General features: G+C 46.7%; 1 protein-coding gene across 1 annotated transcript in view; it reads left to right on the top strand.

Moving 5' to 3' along the window:
• Nucleotides 1-20,401, top strand: part of LOC132821767 (sodium/hydrogen exchanger 9-like) — a 488,707-nt gene that overhangs the window by 392,723 nt on the left and 75,583 nt on the right. The window contains exon 14 of the mRNA XM_060834524.1: nucleotides 507-589. Within this exon, the coding sequence (XP_060690507.1) occupies nucleotides 507-589 (83 nt within the window). The remainder of the gene's footprint in view (nucleotides 1-506; nucleotides 590-20,401) is intronic.

The raw sequence follows: 20,401 nt of genomic DNA, 5'->3' as shown, positions 1-20,401 counted from the left end.
TTTGGAAACTATAATGGTTCTCCCCTTTGCACCCCATGGAGCTGTTCCCTTAACCCAGGCACCAGCCTCAGTTACCACGCTGCACCCTCGAGTCACATCAAGGATCTGATTTGAATCATGTGTCCCTGGGGGACTTCAGCCTGCCCCAGACCCCGTCCCCTCACCTTTCAGAATCAGGGCGACAGACTCTGCAATCTTTTTTAGTGCCAAACATCCTTTATCTTTGTGTCGGTGATAATAGGACACTGTCTGTGTGACATATTATGGTCTGTTTTTGTAATGTCTGTTGATTGTCTGCAGGGTTCATTTCCCCTGTTTCCGCAGCTGAGAACACACTGCTGTTATGGATGTTGCAATTTACATACTAATGAGAAAGCTTATTCATTGCGAGACTGCTCGGTCATTTGATCCATCATCCCCGCTCCTCCTCTGAAAAATAACATCTCCTTGTCCACAAGTCATGCTGAAGTAACCCATTCTTAAATTGTTTATTTTTGTCTCCACAGAACAGTGGTAGTCAGCAGGAGGTAAGCAACACCAAGGCTGAAAGTGCATGGCTGTTTCGGATCTGGTACAACTTCGATCACAAGTATCTTTTTTGTTGAACTGTAAGTCTTGTGTCAATTTGCTACGTACTTTAATAGTCCTCTGTAGTGGATCCTACAGGAAGGGGCATGACATCTGACGTTGCAGTGCAGCAGATAAACGACAGGAGCACATATACACTGTAATGCTCAAATTGTGAAGCACTCTGGTCCCAGTGATGTATCGATAAAGAAACAAAGCAAATACGAGCAGGAGTAGGCCATTTGGCCCTTTGAGCCTGCCCCACCAGTCAATACAATCATGGCTGATCATCCAACTCAGTCCCCTGTTCCCACTTTCTCCCCATACCCTTTGATCCCTTCAGTCCTAAGAACTATATCTGACTCCTGAAAGAAAACAGAAAATTGTGGGGATGCTGGCGATCTGATATTAACAAAAACAGGAAGTTCTGGAGAAACTCAGCAGGTCTGGCAGCATTGGTGGAGAGAAAGCAGATCGTTGAGTTCAGTGACCCTCCTTCAGAAAGCTCTGAAGACTCTTCTCCAAAACTGGACTCTTGTTTTCTCTTCAAAGATCCTGCCAGATCTGCTGAGTTTCTCCAGCAATTTCTGTCTCACTCCTTGTAAACATTGAGGGTTTTGACCTCAACCACTCCCTGTGACAGAGGATTCCACAGGCTCCCCACTCTCTGTTGTGGTTCTGCTCGCCGAGCTGGAAGTTTTTGCTGCAAACGTTTCGTTCCCTGGCTAGGGAACATCATCAGTGCTGTTGGAGCCTCGTGTGAAGCGCTGCTTTGATGTTTCCCCACTCTCTCCTCAACTCAGTCTGAAGTGGCCTACCCCGGATCCTTCAACTGTGACCCCTCGTTCTGCACTCCCCGGTCATCAGGAACATCCTTCCTGCATTGACCCTGTCTAGTCCTGTTAGGATCTTGCACATTTCTACGAGATTCCCCTCCTCAGTCTCCTAAATAGCAGTGACTATAGCCCTAACTGAACCAATCTCTCATTATATGTCAGTCCTGCCATTGCAGGAATCGGTCTTCATTACAGTCCTTCTGTTGCTAGAACATCCGCCTCAGATAAGGAGACCGAAGCTGCACACAGATTTCAGCTTTGCAGACAGTTCACAGTCTTGGGGGAGGCAAGAGGTGAGCTACTCACTGCAGGATCCCCAGTATCTTACCTGCTGTTGCAGTCTTTCACAACATAAGAAGCCTCCTTACAGGAAAGATATTTCATATTTTTACTGTCTGTTTTCCCTCACATTTCAACTATTCCCTCCTTATGTTTGTTAGTCATCCTTTGCTGAATTCTACAGTCTTCCAAATTTCCTGGGCTGCCAATATCCCTTGCAGCATTGCGTGGATTTTCTTTGAATTTAACCCCATTCTTAACCAACTTAGAATTCTTCGAGTGTTGCCTTCTTTGGAATAAAATTGTGGTTGTATGCCTGCTGAGAGGTGGGTTTATGGGTGAAAGCAGTGTAGCTGACTACAGGCCAACAGTAACTGGTCGGCCATCCTGTGATTCAATCTGGTTACATTTCTGAGGAGTCACAGTGGATCCACACTGGTTTCACATCTGAGCAAGGTGTCTGCAGTGGTCAGTATTAATAAGTTTAATGCAGTGTTAAACCATAAGACATAAGAGCAGAATTAGGCCATTTGGCCCATCAAGTCTGCTCTACCATTCAATCATGGCTGATGTGTTTCCCAACCCCCACTCTCCTGCCTCCTTCCCATTACCCCGATCCCCTGACCAATCAAGAACCTATCAATCTCTGTCTGACATACGCTCAGATACAACCGCTCTTCCCAAGACCTCAAGAAACTTCAGAGAGTTGTGAACACAGCCTAGGTCATCATGCAAACCAGCCTCCGATCCACTGACTCCGCCCATGCTTCCCACTGTTTCGGGAAAACAGCCGACATAATCGAAGACCCCTCCCACTCCATTATACTCTCTCCCACCTGTATCCAACGGGCAGAAGATATAAAAGTCTGAATATGTGGTACGTGTAGATTCAAGAACAGCTTTTTTCCTGCTGCTATTAGACTTTTGAATGGACGTCTGAAATGTTCATTCTTCTCTCTCTCTCTCTCTCTCTCTCTCTCATTCACTCACTCGATCTCTCTCTCTCTCGCGCGTGCGCTCTCTCTCTCTCTATCTATCTCTCTATATATCTCTCTATGTCTCTATCTCTCTCTCTATCTCTTTATATCTCTCTCTCTTTATCTCTCTATCTCTCATCTATCTGTCCCTCTATCTCTCTCTGACACTCTGTGCACCTTTTCGGTGGCTCTAACACTGTATTCTGCACTCTCTTCTGGTACCCTGATGCACTTTGTATGGTACAGTCTGCCTGTATTGCACACAAGCAACACTTTTCACTGTATCTCAATATAAGTGACAATAATAGCTCAATCGATCAATGAGTTCTATACATTCACTACCCTCTAGTTGAAGAAATTCCTCCTCATCTCAGTTCTAAAGGGTGGCCCCTTCACTCTGAGGCTGTGACCCCAGATCCTAGTCTCTGCTACAAATGGAAATACCTTCTCCACATCTATTCTGTCCAGGCCTCTCAGTATCCTTTAAGTGTCGATCACATCTCCCTCTTTCTTCTAAGCTCCATTGAGTACAGACCCAGAGTCCACAACTGTTCCCCGTACGACAAGCCCTTCATCCCCAGGATGATTCTTGTGAACCTCCCTCCAAAGCCAACACATCCTTCCTTAGATAGTTTCCTTAAACAGGTGTCACATGCGTAAGACACTTACGGTGATAAGTGATCTATTTAGGAAGGTTCCTGAAAACTCTCCTTGAACATTGGTTCTGGTTAAGTCCATTTTACAGCAATCTTTTTCCCCAGTCACCCAGCATTCACACACATCCAATGTTTGGCAAAGTTTAATGACAGATGTTATACCTATTCTTTCTGTTCAGCTGTACACCATGTAGTTTCCAAGGAACTAAGAAAAATATAGTTTCACACAAAAGATTATCATTGGTCTTTATCAAAGAAAAAAATCTGTTCTTGAAACATACTGCAGGTAGTTCATCTATAACGTGACGGTTGTGTTCCTGTGCAAACCCGCATTGTAGAAAAACCACACTTTAAAAACAGCACTTAGTGTTAATTTGTCAATTGCATTACGGCAAATTCATGTTAACGAAACACATGTTACAGCAGGGCAACCTGTACAGTGTTAAAAATGGTTATGTGGTCTTCAGACTAAACATTAATTTTCAATACATGAGCCAAAATCCCCAAGTAAGGCAGATCAGAGACACAAAAGGGCATAGGAAAAAGCCATTAAAATCCATTAATTTCAATATTTTGTGGCTCGCATTTTTTTCTCCCACTCACTGAGCATATGGAGTCTGTCATAGAGTCCTACAGCACAGAGACAGGCCCAAACTGGTCCATGCCAACCAAAATGTCCATCCACAAGAACCCCATTTCACTGCACTTGGCTTTTATCCTTATAATCCTTTCCTATTCATGTATTTGTCCAAATGCCTTTTAAATGTTGTTCATGCAATCGCCTCAACCACGGGCATACCACCCTCTGTGTAAAAACGTTGCCCCTCAGGTTCCCTTTTATTCTTTACTCTCTAACCTTAAACTCTAGTCCTCAATTCCCCAACCCTGGGAAAAAGACTGAGTGCATTCACCCTGTCATGATCTTATACACTTCTAGAAGGTCCCCCCTCAGCATTGTATGCTGTAATGAAAAAAGTCCTATCTTGTCCAACCTCTCCCTATAACTCAGACCCTCGAGTCCTGGCAACATCCTTGTAAATTTTTTTCCTCCAGACCAAAGGGGTAGCCATGGGCACAGGTACGGGCCCCAGCTATGCCTGTCTCTTTGTTGGCTACGTAGAACAGTTGATCTTCTGTAATTACACCTGCTCCACTCCCCACCTCTTCCTCCGCTACATTGATGACTGCATTGGCGCCACCTCGTGCTCCCGCGAGGAGGTTGAGCAATTCATCAATTTCACCAACACATTCCACCCTGACCTTAAATTTACCTGGACCACCTCTGACACCTCCCTCCCCTTCCTGGACCTCTCCATCTCCATTATTGACGACCTACTTGACACTGACATTGTTTACAAACCCACCAACTCCCACAGTTACCTGGATTACACCTCTTCCCACCCTATCTCTTGCAAAAATTCCATCCCGTATTTCCAATTCCTCCGCCTCTGCCGTATCTGCTCCCAGGAGGACCAGTTCCACCATAGAACCAGATGGCCTCCTTCTTTAGAGACCGCAATTTCCCTTCCCACGTGGTTAAAGATGCCCTCCAACGCACCTCGTCCACATCCCGTACCTCCGCCCTCAGACCCCAACCCTCCAACCGTAACAAGGACTGAACGCTCCTGGTGCTCACCTTCCACCCTACAAACCTTCGCAAAAACCAAATCATCCGCCGACATTTCTGCCACCTCCAAAAAAGACCCCACCACCAGGGATATATTTCCCTCCCCACCCCTTTCCGCCTTCCGCAAAGACCGTTCCCTCCATGACTACCTGGTCAGGTCCACGCCCCCCTACAACCCACCCTCTCATCCTGGCACTTTCCTCTGCCACCGCAGGAATTGTAAAACCTGTGCCCACACCACCTCCCTCACCTCTATCCAAGTCCTAAAGGAGCCTTCCACATCCATCAAAGTTTTACCTGCACATTCATTAATATCATTTATTGTATCCGTTGCTCCCAATGCGGTCTCCTCTACATTGGGGAGAATGGGTGCCTCCTAGCAGAGCGCTTTAGGGAACATCTCCAGGACACCTGCACCAATCAACCACACTGCCCTGTGGCACAACATTTCAACTTCCCCTCCCACTCTGCCGAGGACATGGAGGTCCTGGGCCTCCTTCACCGCCGCTCCCTCACCACCAGATGCCTGGAGGAAGAACGTCTCATCTTCCGCCTGGGAACACTTCAACCCCAGGGCATCGATGTGGACTTCAACAGCTTCCTCATTTCCCCTCCCCCACCTCATCCTAGTTTCAAACTTCCAGCTCAGCACTGTCCCAATGACTTGTCCGACCTGCCTAGCTCCTTTTCCACCTATCCACTCCACCCTCTCCTCCCTGACTGATTACCTTCATCTCCTTCCCCACTCACCCATTGTACTGTATGTTACTCTCTTTCCCCATCCCCACCCTCCCTTAGCTTATCTCTCCACGCTTCAGGCTCACTGCCTTTATTCCTGATGAAGGGCTTTTGCCCGAAACGTCGATTTCGCTGCTCGTTGGATGCTGCCTGAACTGCTGCGCTCTTCCAGCACCACTGATCCAGAATGCAAACTTACTAGTCATGCTTTGCGCATTCTCATCTAAATCACTGATGTCGATAACAAACAGTAATGGGCCCAGCACCGACCCCTGAGGCACTTCACAAGTCACAAGTCTCCAGTCCAACAAGCATCCTTCCACTAATACCCTCTGCTTCTTACCACTAAGCCAATTGTGTATCCAATTTGCCAGCTCTCCCTGGATTCCATGCGATCTAATCTTCCACAACAGCCTACCAAGAGGAACCCTATCAAAGGCCTTACTGAAATCCATGTAGACTATGTCTGCTGCCCTGCCCTCATCAACCTTCCTGGTCACTTCATCAAAGAGCTCTAACAGACTTATGAGGCATGATCTTCCATGCACAAAGCTATGCTGACTGCTCCTAATCAAACCCTGTCTTTCCAAATGCATTTATATCTTATCTCTCAGAGCCTTCTCAAGTAACGTACCCACCACAGATATTAAGCTTACTGGGCTACAGTTCCCAGTTTTTTCTTTGCAGCCCTTCTTGAATAAGGGCACAACATTCTCTACCCTCCAGTCTTCCAGGACCTCAGCCGTAGCTAACAATGATACAAAAATATCAGCCAGCGCTCCTGCAATTTCTTCTCTAGCCTCTTTGAGTCACAGAGATGTACAGCAAAGAAACAGTCCACTTCGTCCATACTGACCAGATATCCCAACCCAATCTAGTCCCGCCTGCCAGCACCCGGCCCATATCCCGCCAAACCCTTCCGATTCATATACCCATCCAAATGCCTTTTACAGCGTTCTTGGATATATCTGGTCAGGGCCCAGGAGGTTTATCCACTGTCAAATGTTCTAATACATCCAATACCTCCTCTGCCGTGATATGGACTGTCCCCAAGATATCACCACTCACTTCCCCAAGTTCCCAAGTCTTCATGTCTTTCTCCACGGTAAACACAGAGGAGAAATATTCTTTGAGGACCTCATCTATCTCCTGTAGTTTACTCATACATGTCCACCTTGGACCTTGAGGGGTCCTCTTCACTCTTAGTTATTCTTTTTCCTTTAATCTACTTAAAGAATCTTTTTGGATTCACCCTAATTTTCCCAGCCAAATTATCTCATGCCCCCTTTTCACCCTGCTTATTTCCTCCTTTAGTAAACTTCTGTATTCCCTGCAAACCTCCAGGGATTCCCTTGAGCCCAGCTGCCTGCACCGGAGCCACACAACCTCTTTTTTTTCTGGTCAAAGTCTCAATATCTCGTGTCATACAGGGTTGCCTATTGCTGTCAACCTTGACCTTCACCCTCACAGGAACATATAGACCTTGACCTCTAGCCATTTCACTTTTAAAGGCCTCCCACTTACCTGAGGTCCCTTTACCTGCAAACATACTACTCCAATCAACCCCTGCAAGCTCCTGTCTAATTCTGTCAAAATCCATTTTGCCCCAATTCCGACCTTGAACCTGTGAACCAGTCTTGACCCTCTCTATAACTATTTTAAAATTCATAGAAGAATGGTCACTGTTCCCAAAGTGATCCCCCTCTGTCAGTTCCATCACCTGTTGTACCCTATTTCCCAAGAGTAGGTTGCGTTTTGCTGGTGAGGGTGAGCATGAAGGGGCATAGCTTTAAATTGAAGGGTGATAGACACAGGACAGATGTCAGAGGTAGTTTCTTTACTCAAAGAGTAGTTGGGGTGTGGAACACACTGCCTGCAACAGTAGTAGACTCGCCAACTATAAGGGCATTTAAATGGTCATTGGATAAACATATGGATGGAAATGGAATAGTGTAGGATAGATGGGCTTCAGATTGGTTCCACAGGTTGGCGCAACATTGAGGGCTGAAGGGCATGTACTATGCTGTAATGTTCTATGTTCTATGCCCCTTCCCATCTTTGACTCTGTCGCTGTTCCTTATTGTCCTACTAGCTCTCTATCTCCTACACCCACTCTCCTGACTGGCTCCCTTACATGCCCACTCTGCTTCTTTCTCTTTATCTTACAAGTGTGTACCCAGTTATAAATAATAAAGTGGCTCCAATGGTTAACCAATTGATTGCCATGTTAAAGCATAGCCTTTACCCTCATGAAACTAAACAGCACGGAAGAGGCCATTCATCCTTCCTACCCTTTGAAAGTACAGTTTAGCCACCTCTGCTGTCTCTTCATAGCCCTTCAGTTTTTTTTGCAGGTGTGTATATATTTCTAGACAATAGACAATAGGTGCAGGAGTAGGCCATTCGGCCCTTCGAGCTAGCACCACCATTCATTATGATCATGGCTAATCATCCACAATCAGTATCCTGTTCCTGCCTTATCCCCAAATAGACAATTCTCTATTTGATTATTCAGTCTGTTTTTAACAGCTTCACAGGCTGTGCTTTCCAGATGAGAACAACTTCATTGGGTTACAAAAAAAAATCCTCAGTTTCATTCAGGTTTTTTTTTTGCCAAGGGTGGCACGGTGGCTCTGTGGTTAGCACTGCTGCCTCACAGCACCAGGGACCTGGGTTCAATTCCTGCCTCAGGCAACTGTCTGTGTTGAGTTTGCACATTCTCCCCATGTCTCCTTGGGTTTCCTCCGGGTGCTCTGGTTTCCTCCCACAGTCCAAAAAAAAAGTGTGTGTTAGGTGGATTGGCCATGCTAAATTGCCCGTAGTGTTAGGTGAAGGGGTAAATGTAGGGGAATGGGGTCTGGATGGATAGCTCTTCGGAAGGTCGGTGTGGACTTGTTGGGCCGAAGGGCCTGTTTGCACACTGTAGGTAATCTGATCTATAAAAACTGTTTGAATCGTGTTTCCTCTGGTTATTGGTGCACCAGCCGGTGGAAACTGTTTCTGTCATCAGATTACTTGTGAACCAGAGACAGGGACTTTTCTGTGTCTTATGCACAGCCAATAACATTCACTAAACAGACTTGACAGATATTCAGGTTTGTACCAGGCCTGTTATTAATCTGTGGTGGAAAAATATCATTGAGGTTTTAGTCAACCTGTAAATTAATTCCAGACACTCTTAATTGTGTTTATTTATCACAAGAAGGAATTAACTCTGCCCTGAGCAATGAAGCTACCCTTCACTCTCACAGAATTCATTCCGTGTTCTCAGAGATTCATGTCATCCACACACACAAACAACATTTGCTGGAGGAACTCAGCAGGTCTGGCTATATCCTGAAGAAGGGCTCATGTCCAAAACGTCGACTCTCCTGCTCCTTGGATGCTGCCTGACCTGCTGCGCTTTTCCAGCAACACATTTTCAGCTCTGATCTCCAGCATCACTTTCTCCTATACATGTGGAAACACAAATAGTTAACATTTTCACTCTTCATCACAACTTTCTGAAGTAGTGTCACTGGACTCAATGTTAACTTTGCTTTCTTCCCACGGGTGCTGCCAGACCTGAGATTCTCCAGTAATTTCTGTTTGCAAGTTGTTGGTTGGTTCGCCGAGCTAGTTGGTTATTTTGCAAATGTTTCACGGAACATCCTCAGTGCTGTGTAGACTCTGGATGGAGCACTGTTGTTGTGGTCTGGCCACGATTTATATGGCGGGTTGTTCTATTTCCAGTTTTGTGCCTTAGTGCTCTGTAGATGGGGTCTACTTTATTTATGGAGTCAAACAGTGCAGTGCTTGAAAAGCACAGCCGGTCAGGCAGCATCCAAGGACCAAGAGAATCGATGTTTCGAGCATAAGCCCTCCTGCTCCTCAGATACTGCCTGGCCTGTTGAGCTTTTTCCAGCACCATACTGTTTGACTCTGATCTCCAGCATCTGCAGTCCTCACTTTCTCCCTGTTTATTTGTGGAACTAGCGGATGTCTACCAGGCCTTGAGAATTTCCCTTGTAAATAAAGCCAAGTTCGGGAATTCCTGGAGGCACGGTATTCATCCATCAGTTCCATAAGTAAACACATTAGAATAGACCCCACCTACAGCACAAAACCGGGAAGAGAACCACCACCTGCGACAGACAGAGCTGTATCAATCCTGGGCGGATCACAATAAACAGCACTGAAGATGTCACCCAGTTGGGAGACCAAGCTTTTGCAAAATAATCAACCAGCTCAACGAGCGAACCAACAAGTTCAATCAAAACCGAGCTACAGATCCTCACAACTGCATTAAATTTCTGGGTTTTGTTTTGCTTCAGATTTCCAGCAGCTTGCAGGTCTTTGTTTTATTTCTTCTGGGTGGGACTGAGGCAGATGTTCTACAGGATCCAAGATGCACCTGGCATGTGGAGAATTAGTAGAATAGCCAGGATAAGGAGCAAGAGGTCAGGTTTTCATGTGTTCTATTGAGAGTTGTGGAGAAAAAGCCTCTCGTATAGTCGAAGCTGGTTGGAATTTGACAATCTTCTAAACAAATATGGGAAAATGTCCAGTAAACCTTTCAATGAGCTAATCGGCAAGCTAAATGACAGAGAGATAATGCCTTTCTAAGGCATTTTGCCAAGTGCAGGGGATTTACTTTATCATGAACGCTATGCTCTGTGATTGTGAAGAAATCTGTTATTTGGGGTTTTCGGAGGGTTTCAGCTTTCACCTGAACTAGGAAAGCCTGTTCTGTGCATTTTTGGACGCTCCTTTGAATATTCTGTGCACCCACAACTTTAAGAGCCATTCTAGGCAGACATCCCACCACAGAATCGTAACGGTGGCACAGTGGTTAGCACTGCTGCCTCACAGTGCCAGAGACCCGGGTTCAATTCTCGCCTCAGGCAACTGTCTGAGTGGAATTTGCACATTCTCCCCATGTCTGTGTGGATTTCCTCCCATAGTCACAAAGATGTGCAGGTTAGGTCAATTGGCCATGCTAAATTGCCAGTAGTGTTAGGTGAAGGGGTAAATGTAGAGGAATGGGTCTGGGTGGGTTTCTCTTCGGAGGGTCAGTGTGGAGTTGTTGGGCCGAATGGCCTGTTTCCACACTAAGTAATCGAATCTAATCATTACTAGAATCACGGAGGTGCTCAGCATCACAAAGTCTTGTTAAGTCACATTGGATTTGCGTTGATCAGATAGAATATTGCACCCTAATCTGAGAGTGAGCTGGCCGGGGGTATGGTGAAAACACATTAAATCAGTGCTCTCTCGAGGGCCCCCTGCTCACCACCCACCCCCCTCCCCAACCCATTTCCCCCATTACTGATATTTTACCAATGGTGGAAGGGTGCATGGGTTGTGGGCAACATGGCAGCAACTTATGGGCTGATTTGGGGGACCCTGTGCTCCATAATGTGCAAGTGAAATTCTCACGCTAAGCCAATTTGCAATAGGAACAGGAGTAGGCCATTCTGCCCTTTGAGCCTGCCCTGCCATTCAACCTGATCATGGCTGATCATTTGACCCAATCACCTGATCCCACTTGCTCCCCAAGACCATTGATCCCTTGTTCATGACTTTCTGATGATTTAAGTAAAATGGGTCTGGAGTGATGCAGTCATTTCATGGCTTTTTAAGCCATTTCAAGGGTCCATTGTCTCTCCAAAGCTCAGCCCTTTGAGTAGCTTCAGCCCAAAGAGCTCAATAAAATAAAATTTTAGAGCAAAGATTTAGAGATTCAAAACAGGAAGTGGTGGAAACACTCAGCAGGTCTGGAAGCTACAATATTGAAATCTACCCAACTGTTTTGATTGTTCAACGCAGCAGTGTGTTCAACACAAAGTCTTTTTGGAATTGAATATGTTTGCCTACAGTGTGTGTAGGCGATTAGAGCTTTGGAAGACCAAGACAACATTTGAACATAGTTGCATTTCAATCCAAACATCCCAAGTAATGAAATATTTACATGACTGTTCTCATGTATTGGCAACTATTTCCATGCCTGGTCCATATGATCCTTTAAAATGTTTGTCAGTTGGTTGGTTTGCAAACAAAACACAGTAAATCTGCTCTGGAGCATTTCAGGTTAAAAGTCTAGTTTAGAACATAGAACATTCCAGCGCAGTACAGGCCCTTCGGCCCTCAATGTTGTGCTGACCTGTGAAACCAATCTGAAGCCCATCTAACCTACACTATTCCATTTTCATTCCTGATGAAGGGTTTTTGCCCGAAACGTTGATTTCGCTGCTCATTGGATGCTGCCTGAACTGCTGTGCTCTTCCAGCACCACTGATCCAGAATCCATTTTCATCTGTATGTTTATCCAATGACTATTTAAATGCCCTTAAAGTTAGCGAGAATACAACTGTCGCAGGCAGTGTGTTCCATGCCCTTACTACTCTCTGAGTAAAAAAACTACCTCTGACATCTGTCCCATATCTGTCACCCCTCAATTTAAAGCTATGTCCCCTCATGTTCACCATCACCATCCGAGGAAAAAGGCTCTCACTGTCCGCTTATCTAACTCTCTGGTTCCCTTACATGTCTCAATTAAACGACCTCTCGACTTTCTTCTCTCTAACGAAAACAAGTTTTCGACTTGCTTCTGCTGAAATGAGCGGCTTTAGCACTGTGTCTAAAATCTGCATCATAGCGTTGGGGTGTCAGACTATTTTATCCGAGTGGGGTGAGGTTCGTTCTGTCGCAGAGTTTCAGCGTTCGCTTTAGGATTGCTGTCTGATGGGCCTTTACACAGACTGCTGCAGAAAGTGGACACTTCATCTTCACTCGATGCTCGCATTCTGCTGTCTTCATCACAATAATTACAAGCTAGTGTTCTCCTTTAGATTTGATATTGCTAGCTGCTCGAAAGTATCGATTGGATTGTCTGGATCTTTGTCCATCTCTCCATGGGTCGCACTTGGTTTGTCCAAATCTGTGTCTGACTGAGAAACATAGAAAGTTGGAGCAGGAGTAGGCCATTCAGCCCTTCGAGCCTGCTCCCCCATTTAATATGATCACGGCTGGTCATCCAACTCAGTCCCCTGTTCCTGCTTTCTCCTCTTGACCTTTGTTCCCTTTAGTCCTAAGACTTGAATCATAGAGTTAAACAGCATGGTCCAACCAGTCCATGCCGAATGGAAATCCAAACCAAACCACCTGCCTGCTCCTGGTCCGCTTTCCTCCAAACCTTTCTTATTCATGTACATATCCAAATGTCATCTTTGTAGAAAACATTTTTATAAGCATATATTCCTGCTTCCTTGCTAAACGCATGCATGCAAAATGACTTAGCTACTAGCAGATAAAAAAACTATTTTCCCCACGTTGGATATGCTCTGTTTGTTTTAAGATTCACAACTTGTCTTTTGAGCTTGGTTTTTCTGTTGATCTTTTTGTGGATACTTACTGCTTTTCTACACATCATCACACTTAAAAACTGCAGGCTGGTTTTCACCCCAGTGACAGACTGGGACTGCTTCTCCAGGATGTGGACAGACCTTTCTGTTCTCCCTATCTGTGCACTGTAGCTGTTAACTTACAAACTCAGACCTTCTGTACATGTTTATAACTTCTTTTAGAGTCTGATTTAATTTTGTAAGCAATCTCAAGTATCTAACATGATTCTAGGAGAAACTGAGGACTGCAGATGCTGGAGGTTAGAGTCGAGAGTATGTTGCTGGAAAAGCGCAGCAGGTCAGGCAGCATCCAAGGAGCAGGAGAATCGACGTTTTGGGCATAATCCCTTTATCAGCCCTTGACCCAACAGCCTCATTCCTGATGAAGGGCTTATGCTCAAAACGTCGATTCTACTGCTCCTCAGATGCTGCCTGACCTGCTGTGCTTTTCCAGCACCGCACTCTTAACATCATTATAGCTCTGATAAAAAGTCATCTAGACTCGGAACATTAGCTTGCTCTCTCAAAACGTCGATTTTCCTGCTCCTCGGATGCTGCCTGACCTCCTGTGCTTTTCCAGCAACACACTCTCGACTCTGACCTCCAGCATCTGCAGTCCTCACTTTCTCCTAGTTGATTTTAACCTGACTGTGAAGCCTCTTCCAAGGATGCCTGCCTTGAAGAAGTTATCCTACTCTCTCTACAAAGATCTCAGTGAGTCTCTCTCTCTCTCTCTCTCTCTCTCTCACTCACTCTCTCACTGCAACCCCCATCTCCATCCACCTATCGCACTCTCAGCAACCTTCCTCTCATCCCCGCCCCTCCCATTTATCTCTCCATCCCCCAAGGCTCCCAGCCTCATTCCTGATGAAGGGCTGTTGCCCTAAACGTCGATTTTCCTGCCCCTCAGATGCTGCCTGACCTGCTGTGCTTTTCCAGCACCACATTCTTGACTCTCTCCACAGATGCTGCCTGACCCACTGTGACCTCCAGCATTTAGTGTTCTCAGTTCAGATTCCAGCCTGTACAGTATCGTGCTCCTTCATGAGTCTGTCTTCGATTAGCCCATCTTTTGATTTTGCAAGTAGCTGAGTTTCTGCAAGCTGAGGAAATGACCTTCTGTATTGCTCAGGGAGCTCTTTTTTCACCCTGTTCTCTAATGTTAAATATGTACCATTCTTAAATAACGTTCACCTGGGACTTATAGCATACTTCCAAAGCATTTCAAACTTAGACTGCTCTTTAGAGGAATTTAGGGTGGAATTACGTTCAGCAGGGTTCTTCACAACATCAGAATCACAGCCAGACATTGCTGGGGAAACTCAGCAAGTCTGGCAGGGTCTGTGAGAAAAAAGCAGTGTTAACATATCAAGTCCAATGACTCATCATCAGAGCAGGATGATTAAGAAAAAACTATTCTGCCTTGCTCAGTAAATTTGTTGCTGTTGTATAATTCTGCCTTTGCCAATGGAAAGAATTTAAGTTTTGTTTTATATCCCTACCATTTGAACAGGTGCTAGTAGGGAAAAAGCTGTCTGCAGTTTGTATACAGGAGCAGGTCATGGACTGGAACAAGTAAAGCACCTGCCTCCCCAAAGCCTGTACAAGCCACATGGCAGGAGTGTAGGAGTGAACGGCCACTTGCCTGGCTTTCTGTCTGCTTAACTTAGTTCTCTTTGTGTTTTTCCCATTGATTTTGTTACTGTAGTTGCTGTGACTTTCCTTTAGGTTTGTTGGTAATAACGGGTGTGTTTGACCTGGATAGACCCACAGGGTGATGAGGGGTGTGTTTGACCTGGATAGACCCACAGGGTGATGAGGGGTGTGTTTGACCTGGATAGACCCACAGGGTGATGAGGGGTGTGTTTGACCTGGGCAGGCCCACAGGGTGATGAGGGGGTGTGATCAACCTGGACGGGCCCACAGGATGATGAGGGGGTGTATTTGACCTGGATAGGCCCACAGGGTGATGAGGGGTGTGTTTGACTGAGAGAGGCCCACAGGGTGAAGAGGGGTGTGTTTGACCTGGGCAGGCCCACAGGGTGATGAGGGGGTGTGTTTGACCTGGACAGGCCCACAGGGTGATGAGGGGTGTGTTTGACCAAGAGAGGCCCACAGGGTGATGAGGGGTGTGTTTGACCTGGACAGGCCCACAGGGTGATGAGGGGTGTGTTTGACCAAGAGAGGCCCACAGGGTGATGAGGGGTGTGTTTGACCTGGATAGGCCTACAGGGTGATGAGGGTGTGTGATTGACCTGTGTAGGCCCACAGGGTGATGAGGGGGTGTGTTTGACCTGGATAGGCCCACAGGGTGATGAGGGGTGTGTTTGACAAAGAGAGGTCCACAGGGTGATGAGGGGTGTGTTTGACCTGGATAGGCCTACAGGGTGATGAGGGGTGTGTTTGACCAAGAGAGGCCCACAGGGTGATGATAGGGTGTGTTTGACCTGGATAGGCCTACAGGGTGATGAGGGTGTGTGATTGACCTGTGTAGGCCCACAGGGTGATGAGGGGTATGATTGACCTGGACAGGCCCACAGGGTAATGAGGGGGTATGATTGATCTAGGCAGGTCCTCAGGGTGATGAGGGATTTGATTGACCTGGACAGGCCCATAGGGTGATGAAGGGGTATGTTTGACCTGTTGGCCCACAGGGTGATGAGGGGTGTGTTTGACCAAGAGAGGCCCACAGGGTGATGAGGGGTGTGTTTGACCTGGATAGGCCCACAGGGTGATGAGGGTGTGTGATTGACCTGTGTAGGCCCACAGGGTGATGAGGGGGTGTGTTTGACCTGGGCAGGCCCACCAGGTGATGAGGGGGTGTGTTTGACCTGGACAGGCCCACAGGGTGATGAGGGGTGTGTTTGACCAAGAGAGGCCCATAGGGTGATGAGGGGTGTGTTTGACCTGGATAGGCCTACAGGGTGATGAGGGGTGTGTTTGACCAAGAGAGGCCCACAGGGTGATGAGGGGTGTGTTTGACCTGGATAGGCCTACAGGGTGATGAGGGTGTGTGATTGACCTGTGTAGGCCCACAGGGTGATGAGGGGTATGATTGACCTGGACAGGCCCACAGGGTAATGAGGGGGTATGATTGATCTAGGCAGGTCCTCAGGGTGATGAGGGATTTGATTGACCTGGACAGGCCCATAGGGTGATGAAGGGGTATGTTTGACCTGTTGGCCCACAGGGTGATGAGGGGTGTGTTTGACCTGGATAGGCCCACGGTGTGATGAGGGGTGTGTTGACCGAGAGAGGCCCACAGGGTGATGAGGAGGTGTGTTTGACCTGGATAGGCCCACAGGGTGATGATAGGGTGTGATTGCCCTGGGCAGGCCCTCATGGTGATGAAGGGTGTGATTGACCTGGGTAGGCCCACAGGATGATGAAGGGTGTGATTGACCTGGGCAGGCCCTCAAGGTGATTAGGGGGGTGTGATTGACCTGGACAGGCCCACAGTGTGATGAGGGGGTATGATTGACCTGGATAGGCCCACAGGGTGATGAGTGGGTGTGATTGACCTGGGCAGGCCCACAGGGTGATGAGGGGGTGTGTTTGACCTGGGCAGGCCCACAGGGTGATGAGGGGGTGTGTTTGACCTGGATATGTCCACACGGTGATGCGGGGTGTGTTTGACCTGGATAGGCCCACAGGGTGATGAGGAGGTGTGTTTGACCGAGAGAGGCCCACAGGGTGATGAGGGGGTTTGTTTGACCTGGATAGGCCCACAGTGTGATGAGGGGTGTGTTGACCGAGAGAGGCCCACAGGGTGATGAGGAGGTGTGTTCGACCTGGATAGGCCCACAGGGTGATGATAGGGTGTGATTGACCTGGGCAGGCCCTCATGGTGATGAAGGGTGAGATTGACCTGGGTAGGCCCACAGGATGATGAAGGGTGTGATTGACCTGGGCAGGCCCTCAAGGTGATTAGGGGGGTGTGATTGACCTGGACAGGCCCACAGTGTGATGAGGGGGTATGATTGACCTGGATAGGCCCACAGGGTGATGAGGGGGTGTGATTGACCTGGGCAGGCCCACAGGGTGACGAGGAGGTGTGTTTGACCGAGAGAGGCCCACAGGGTGACGAGGGGGTTTGTTTGACCTGGATAGGCCCACAGGGTGATGAGGGGTGTGTTTGACCGAGAGAGGCCCACAGGGTGATGAGGGGGTGTGATTGACCTGGATAGGCCCACAGGGTGATGAGGGGTGTGTTTGACCGAGAGAGGCCCACAGGGTGATGAGGGGGTGTGATTGACCTGGATAGGCCCACAGGGTGATGAGGGGTGTGTTTGACCGAGAGAGGCCCACAGGGTGATGAGGGGGTGTGATTGACCTGGGCAGGCCCATAGGGTGATGAGGGGGTGTGATTGACCTGGGCAGGCCCACAGGGTGATGAGGGGGTGTGATTGATCTGGGCAGGCCCACAGGGTGATGAGGGGGTATGATTGACCTGGACAGGCCCACAGGGTGATGAGGGGGTATGATTGATTTAGGCAGGTCCTCGGGGTGATGAAGGGTGTGATTGACCTGGGCAGGCCCTCAGGATGATGAGGGATTTGATTGACCTGGGTAGGCCCACAGGATGGTGAGTGGTCTGATTGATCTGGGCAGGCCCTCAGGGTGATTAGGGGTGGGATTGACCTGGACAGGCCCTCAGGGTGCATGTTGCATTGTGAAAGAAAACAACAGAAGATGCTCAGGTTGTGGCATACTTTCTCCAACAGATTGTGGTAAATAGCAAACCTTATTCTATGTTGTTCCTCAGTTGTGAATTCCATGACACCAATGTACTTGCAATGGGACTTTACTTTTCAAGGTTTACCAGGATATTGCCTGGTATGGGGGATTTTACTGATGAAGAAAGTTTTGATAGTCTGGGTTTTAGCTATGAATAAAGGTTGGATTGACTGGGTTTGTTTTCACTAGAACACAGGAGGTTGTAGGATGACCCGATAGAAGTTTATAAGATTGTGAATGGCATGGATAAAGTGGAAAGCATGAGGCTTTTTCCCAGGGTGGAGGGGTCAACTATTAGGGGACACAGGTTCAAGGTGTGAAGGGTGAAGTTGTTTTAAAGAGATGTGTGAGGCATGTTTTTGCACAAAGGGAAGGTAGTGGAAGTAGATATCAGAGCAACATTCAAGAAACATCTGGACAAATATATGATTAGCAATAGAATAGAGGGATTTGGATCCTGTAAGTGAAGGCAGTTTTAGCATAGAAGGCCTGTTCCTGTGCTCTATTGTTCTTTGTTCTTCACTCGTCCTTTAGGGAAGGAAATCTGCCATCCTTACCTGATCTGGCCTACATGTGACTCCAGACCCACAACAACATGGTTGATTTGTAACTACCCTCTGGGCAATTAGGGATGGGCAATAAATGCTGGCCCGGCCAGTGATGCCCACATCCCAGGAGCAATAAAAAAATTATGTATAAACACATGTAGATTTAAGTCTTCCGTTATGAAATGTTGCTTGATTTCATCAGCAGTGTCATTAACAAGACCTTAATAAGTAAAGCACCAATTTTACTCATTCATTAATCAAAGTTTTAAAGGTCTAGGAGGCCTGTAATCAATATTTAACAGAGCACACCTGTCTGCCAAACCTTCTACAAATCATGTCCCTTTTTATTCATCTCTAATTTTCATGAGAAGGAAATCTACCCATCATTATCTGGATGAATTGATAAAGTGGTCTCTTTACATAGTGTACATCATAAGGCTTGTTTATGAAGCCAAAATAGTTCCTATTCTCTGTTGAGTTCAGCACTTAAGATCAGAGACCTGCTAGACAGCAAGAGGATCAGAGTACAACATCCAGCTGGTCAAAATGCTGTCAGACTTCCTGTTGATGCACTCCACATCCTGTGATAAATACTGATTAAGCACTCCCCAAGTGACAGCAAGCATCACCGTTGTCTTTTAAGAATCAAGGCAAGGCCACCGTTTATGAACAAAAACTCCAAAGGTCTCAGGAAGTCCCTGTGGCGTTGCTAATGATGTCTGAACTGAGTGTGTGGTTTGTGATATGTTAAGCAATGCTTCTGTGTCTTAAGGACTGTGCTGATGATTACAGACAGATCCCTACCCCTTCCTCTAAATCGTTCCACAAATGAGATTCTGTAATAGGGTATTTCATTTCATTTTTACTATTCTGTTGTCAACCTATGTTAACAGCAACTTGCATTTAAACTTTGTGCCTTTTTGACATGGTGAAAAATTTCCTTTGGCACTTCACATAATTGATGGAAGTATTTTGAGGATGCATTGAGCATCCAGCAGCAGTATCTTTGTGTTTGTAAAGAAGGGACATCATTCATCTTGCTGCTGGTCACTGCCAACAACATGTTTGCATTTGTGTAGCTGTCTGGTGAGGACAGGCTTGACTTTACTCTTTGGTGAAGTAGTTTGTCCAACTATTCTGTACGTGCACAGAATTGCAGTCAGGCAAAATCCTGACAAATGAGGAAGGCTCATACTAATGCCTGTCTGATAGTGTAATTCTCCATTTACCAATGATACGTGCTGACATTTAAATGGATAGGACTCACTATTGTTTATAATTCATGTGTGGTGTAGAGTTCAGAGAACCTTGATGTTAAGGGGATGTACTGTAATTGTGGCTGGAAATATTAAATATTGTACGTACTGTGTCCTCCACAACAAGCTGAAGTGTACCAACGGAAACCCTCAAACCGATTATGCCCCACAACGAACGTGGTCAGAACCACTTCCCTGAAAACAGCAGTAACCACTGATTCTTCCTCCTCATCTTTGTGATAACCTTCTGTACCTCAAACCCCAAGGGCACATGGGTGGGGCATCGATATCAGTGTTATTGCTGGGTGCACGGCAGTCCCTGCCAGCAAACATAGCAACACTATCCAACTCAAGGTGGCCATTTGTTTTATCGAGACATTGAAGAGAGCCTGGACAGGTCAGAATGGAAGCAAAGCTGTTTGTTCCTGCACCATTCAAAAGAGAGCTGGATAAATGTTTTCAAGTGATGAAGTTAGAGGGCTATGGAAATAAAGATGGAGAGTGAGACTAGCTGGGTAGCTGTTTCGGGGGCTAGGGCAGACATGATGGCTTATTCCTGATGAAGGGCTTATGCTCGAAACGTCGAATTCTCTATTCCTGAGATGCTGCCTGGCCTGCTGTGCTTTGACCAGCAACACATTTGCAGCATGATGGGTCAAATAGCCTCCTTCATTATTGTCAAATTGTATGATTTCCCCCTCTCTTACATAGCAACTCATTCCATTCTCTTGTGAACAGAGCCATACCTGAGTAACGATGTGCTCAGTTCATAAAGCATCAGTTGACCCTTTATTTCAT

The sequence above is a fragment of the Hemiscyllium ocellatum genome, chromosome 13 (assembly GCF_020745735.1).
Source record: "Hemiscyllium ocellatum isolate sHemOce1 chromosome 13, sHemOce1.pat.X.cur, whole genome shotgun sequence".
Classification (NCBI taxonomy): Eukaryota; Metazoa; Chordata; class Chondrichthyes; order Orectolobiformes; family Hemiscylliidae; genus Hemiscyllium; species Hemiscyllium ocellatum.
Note: the sequence above shows the minus strand (reverse complement) of the source record. Positions and strands in the feature narration are given on the sequence as shown.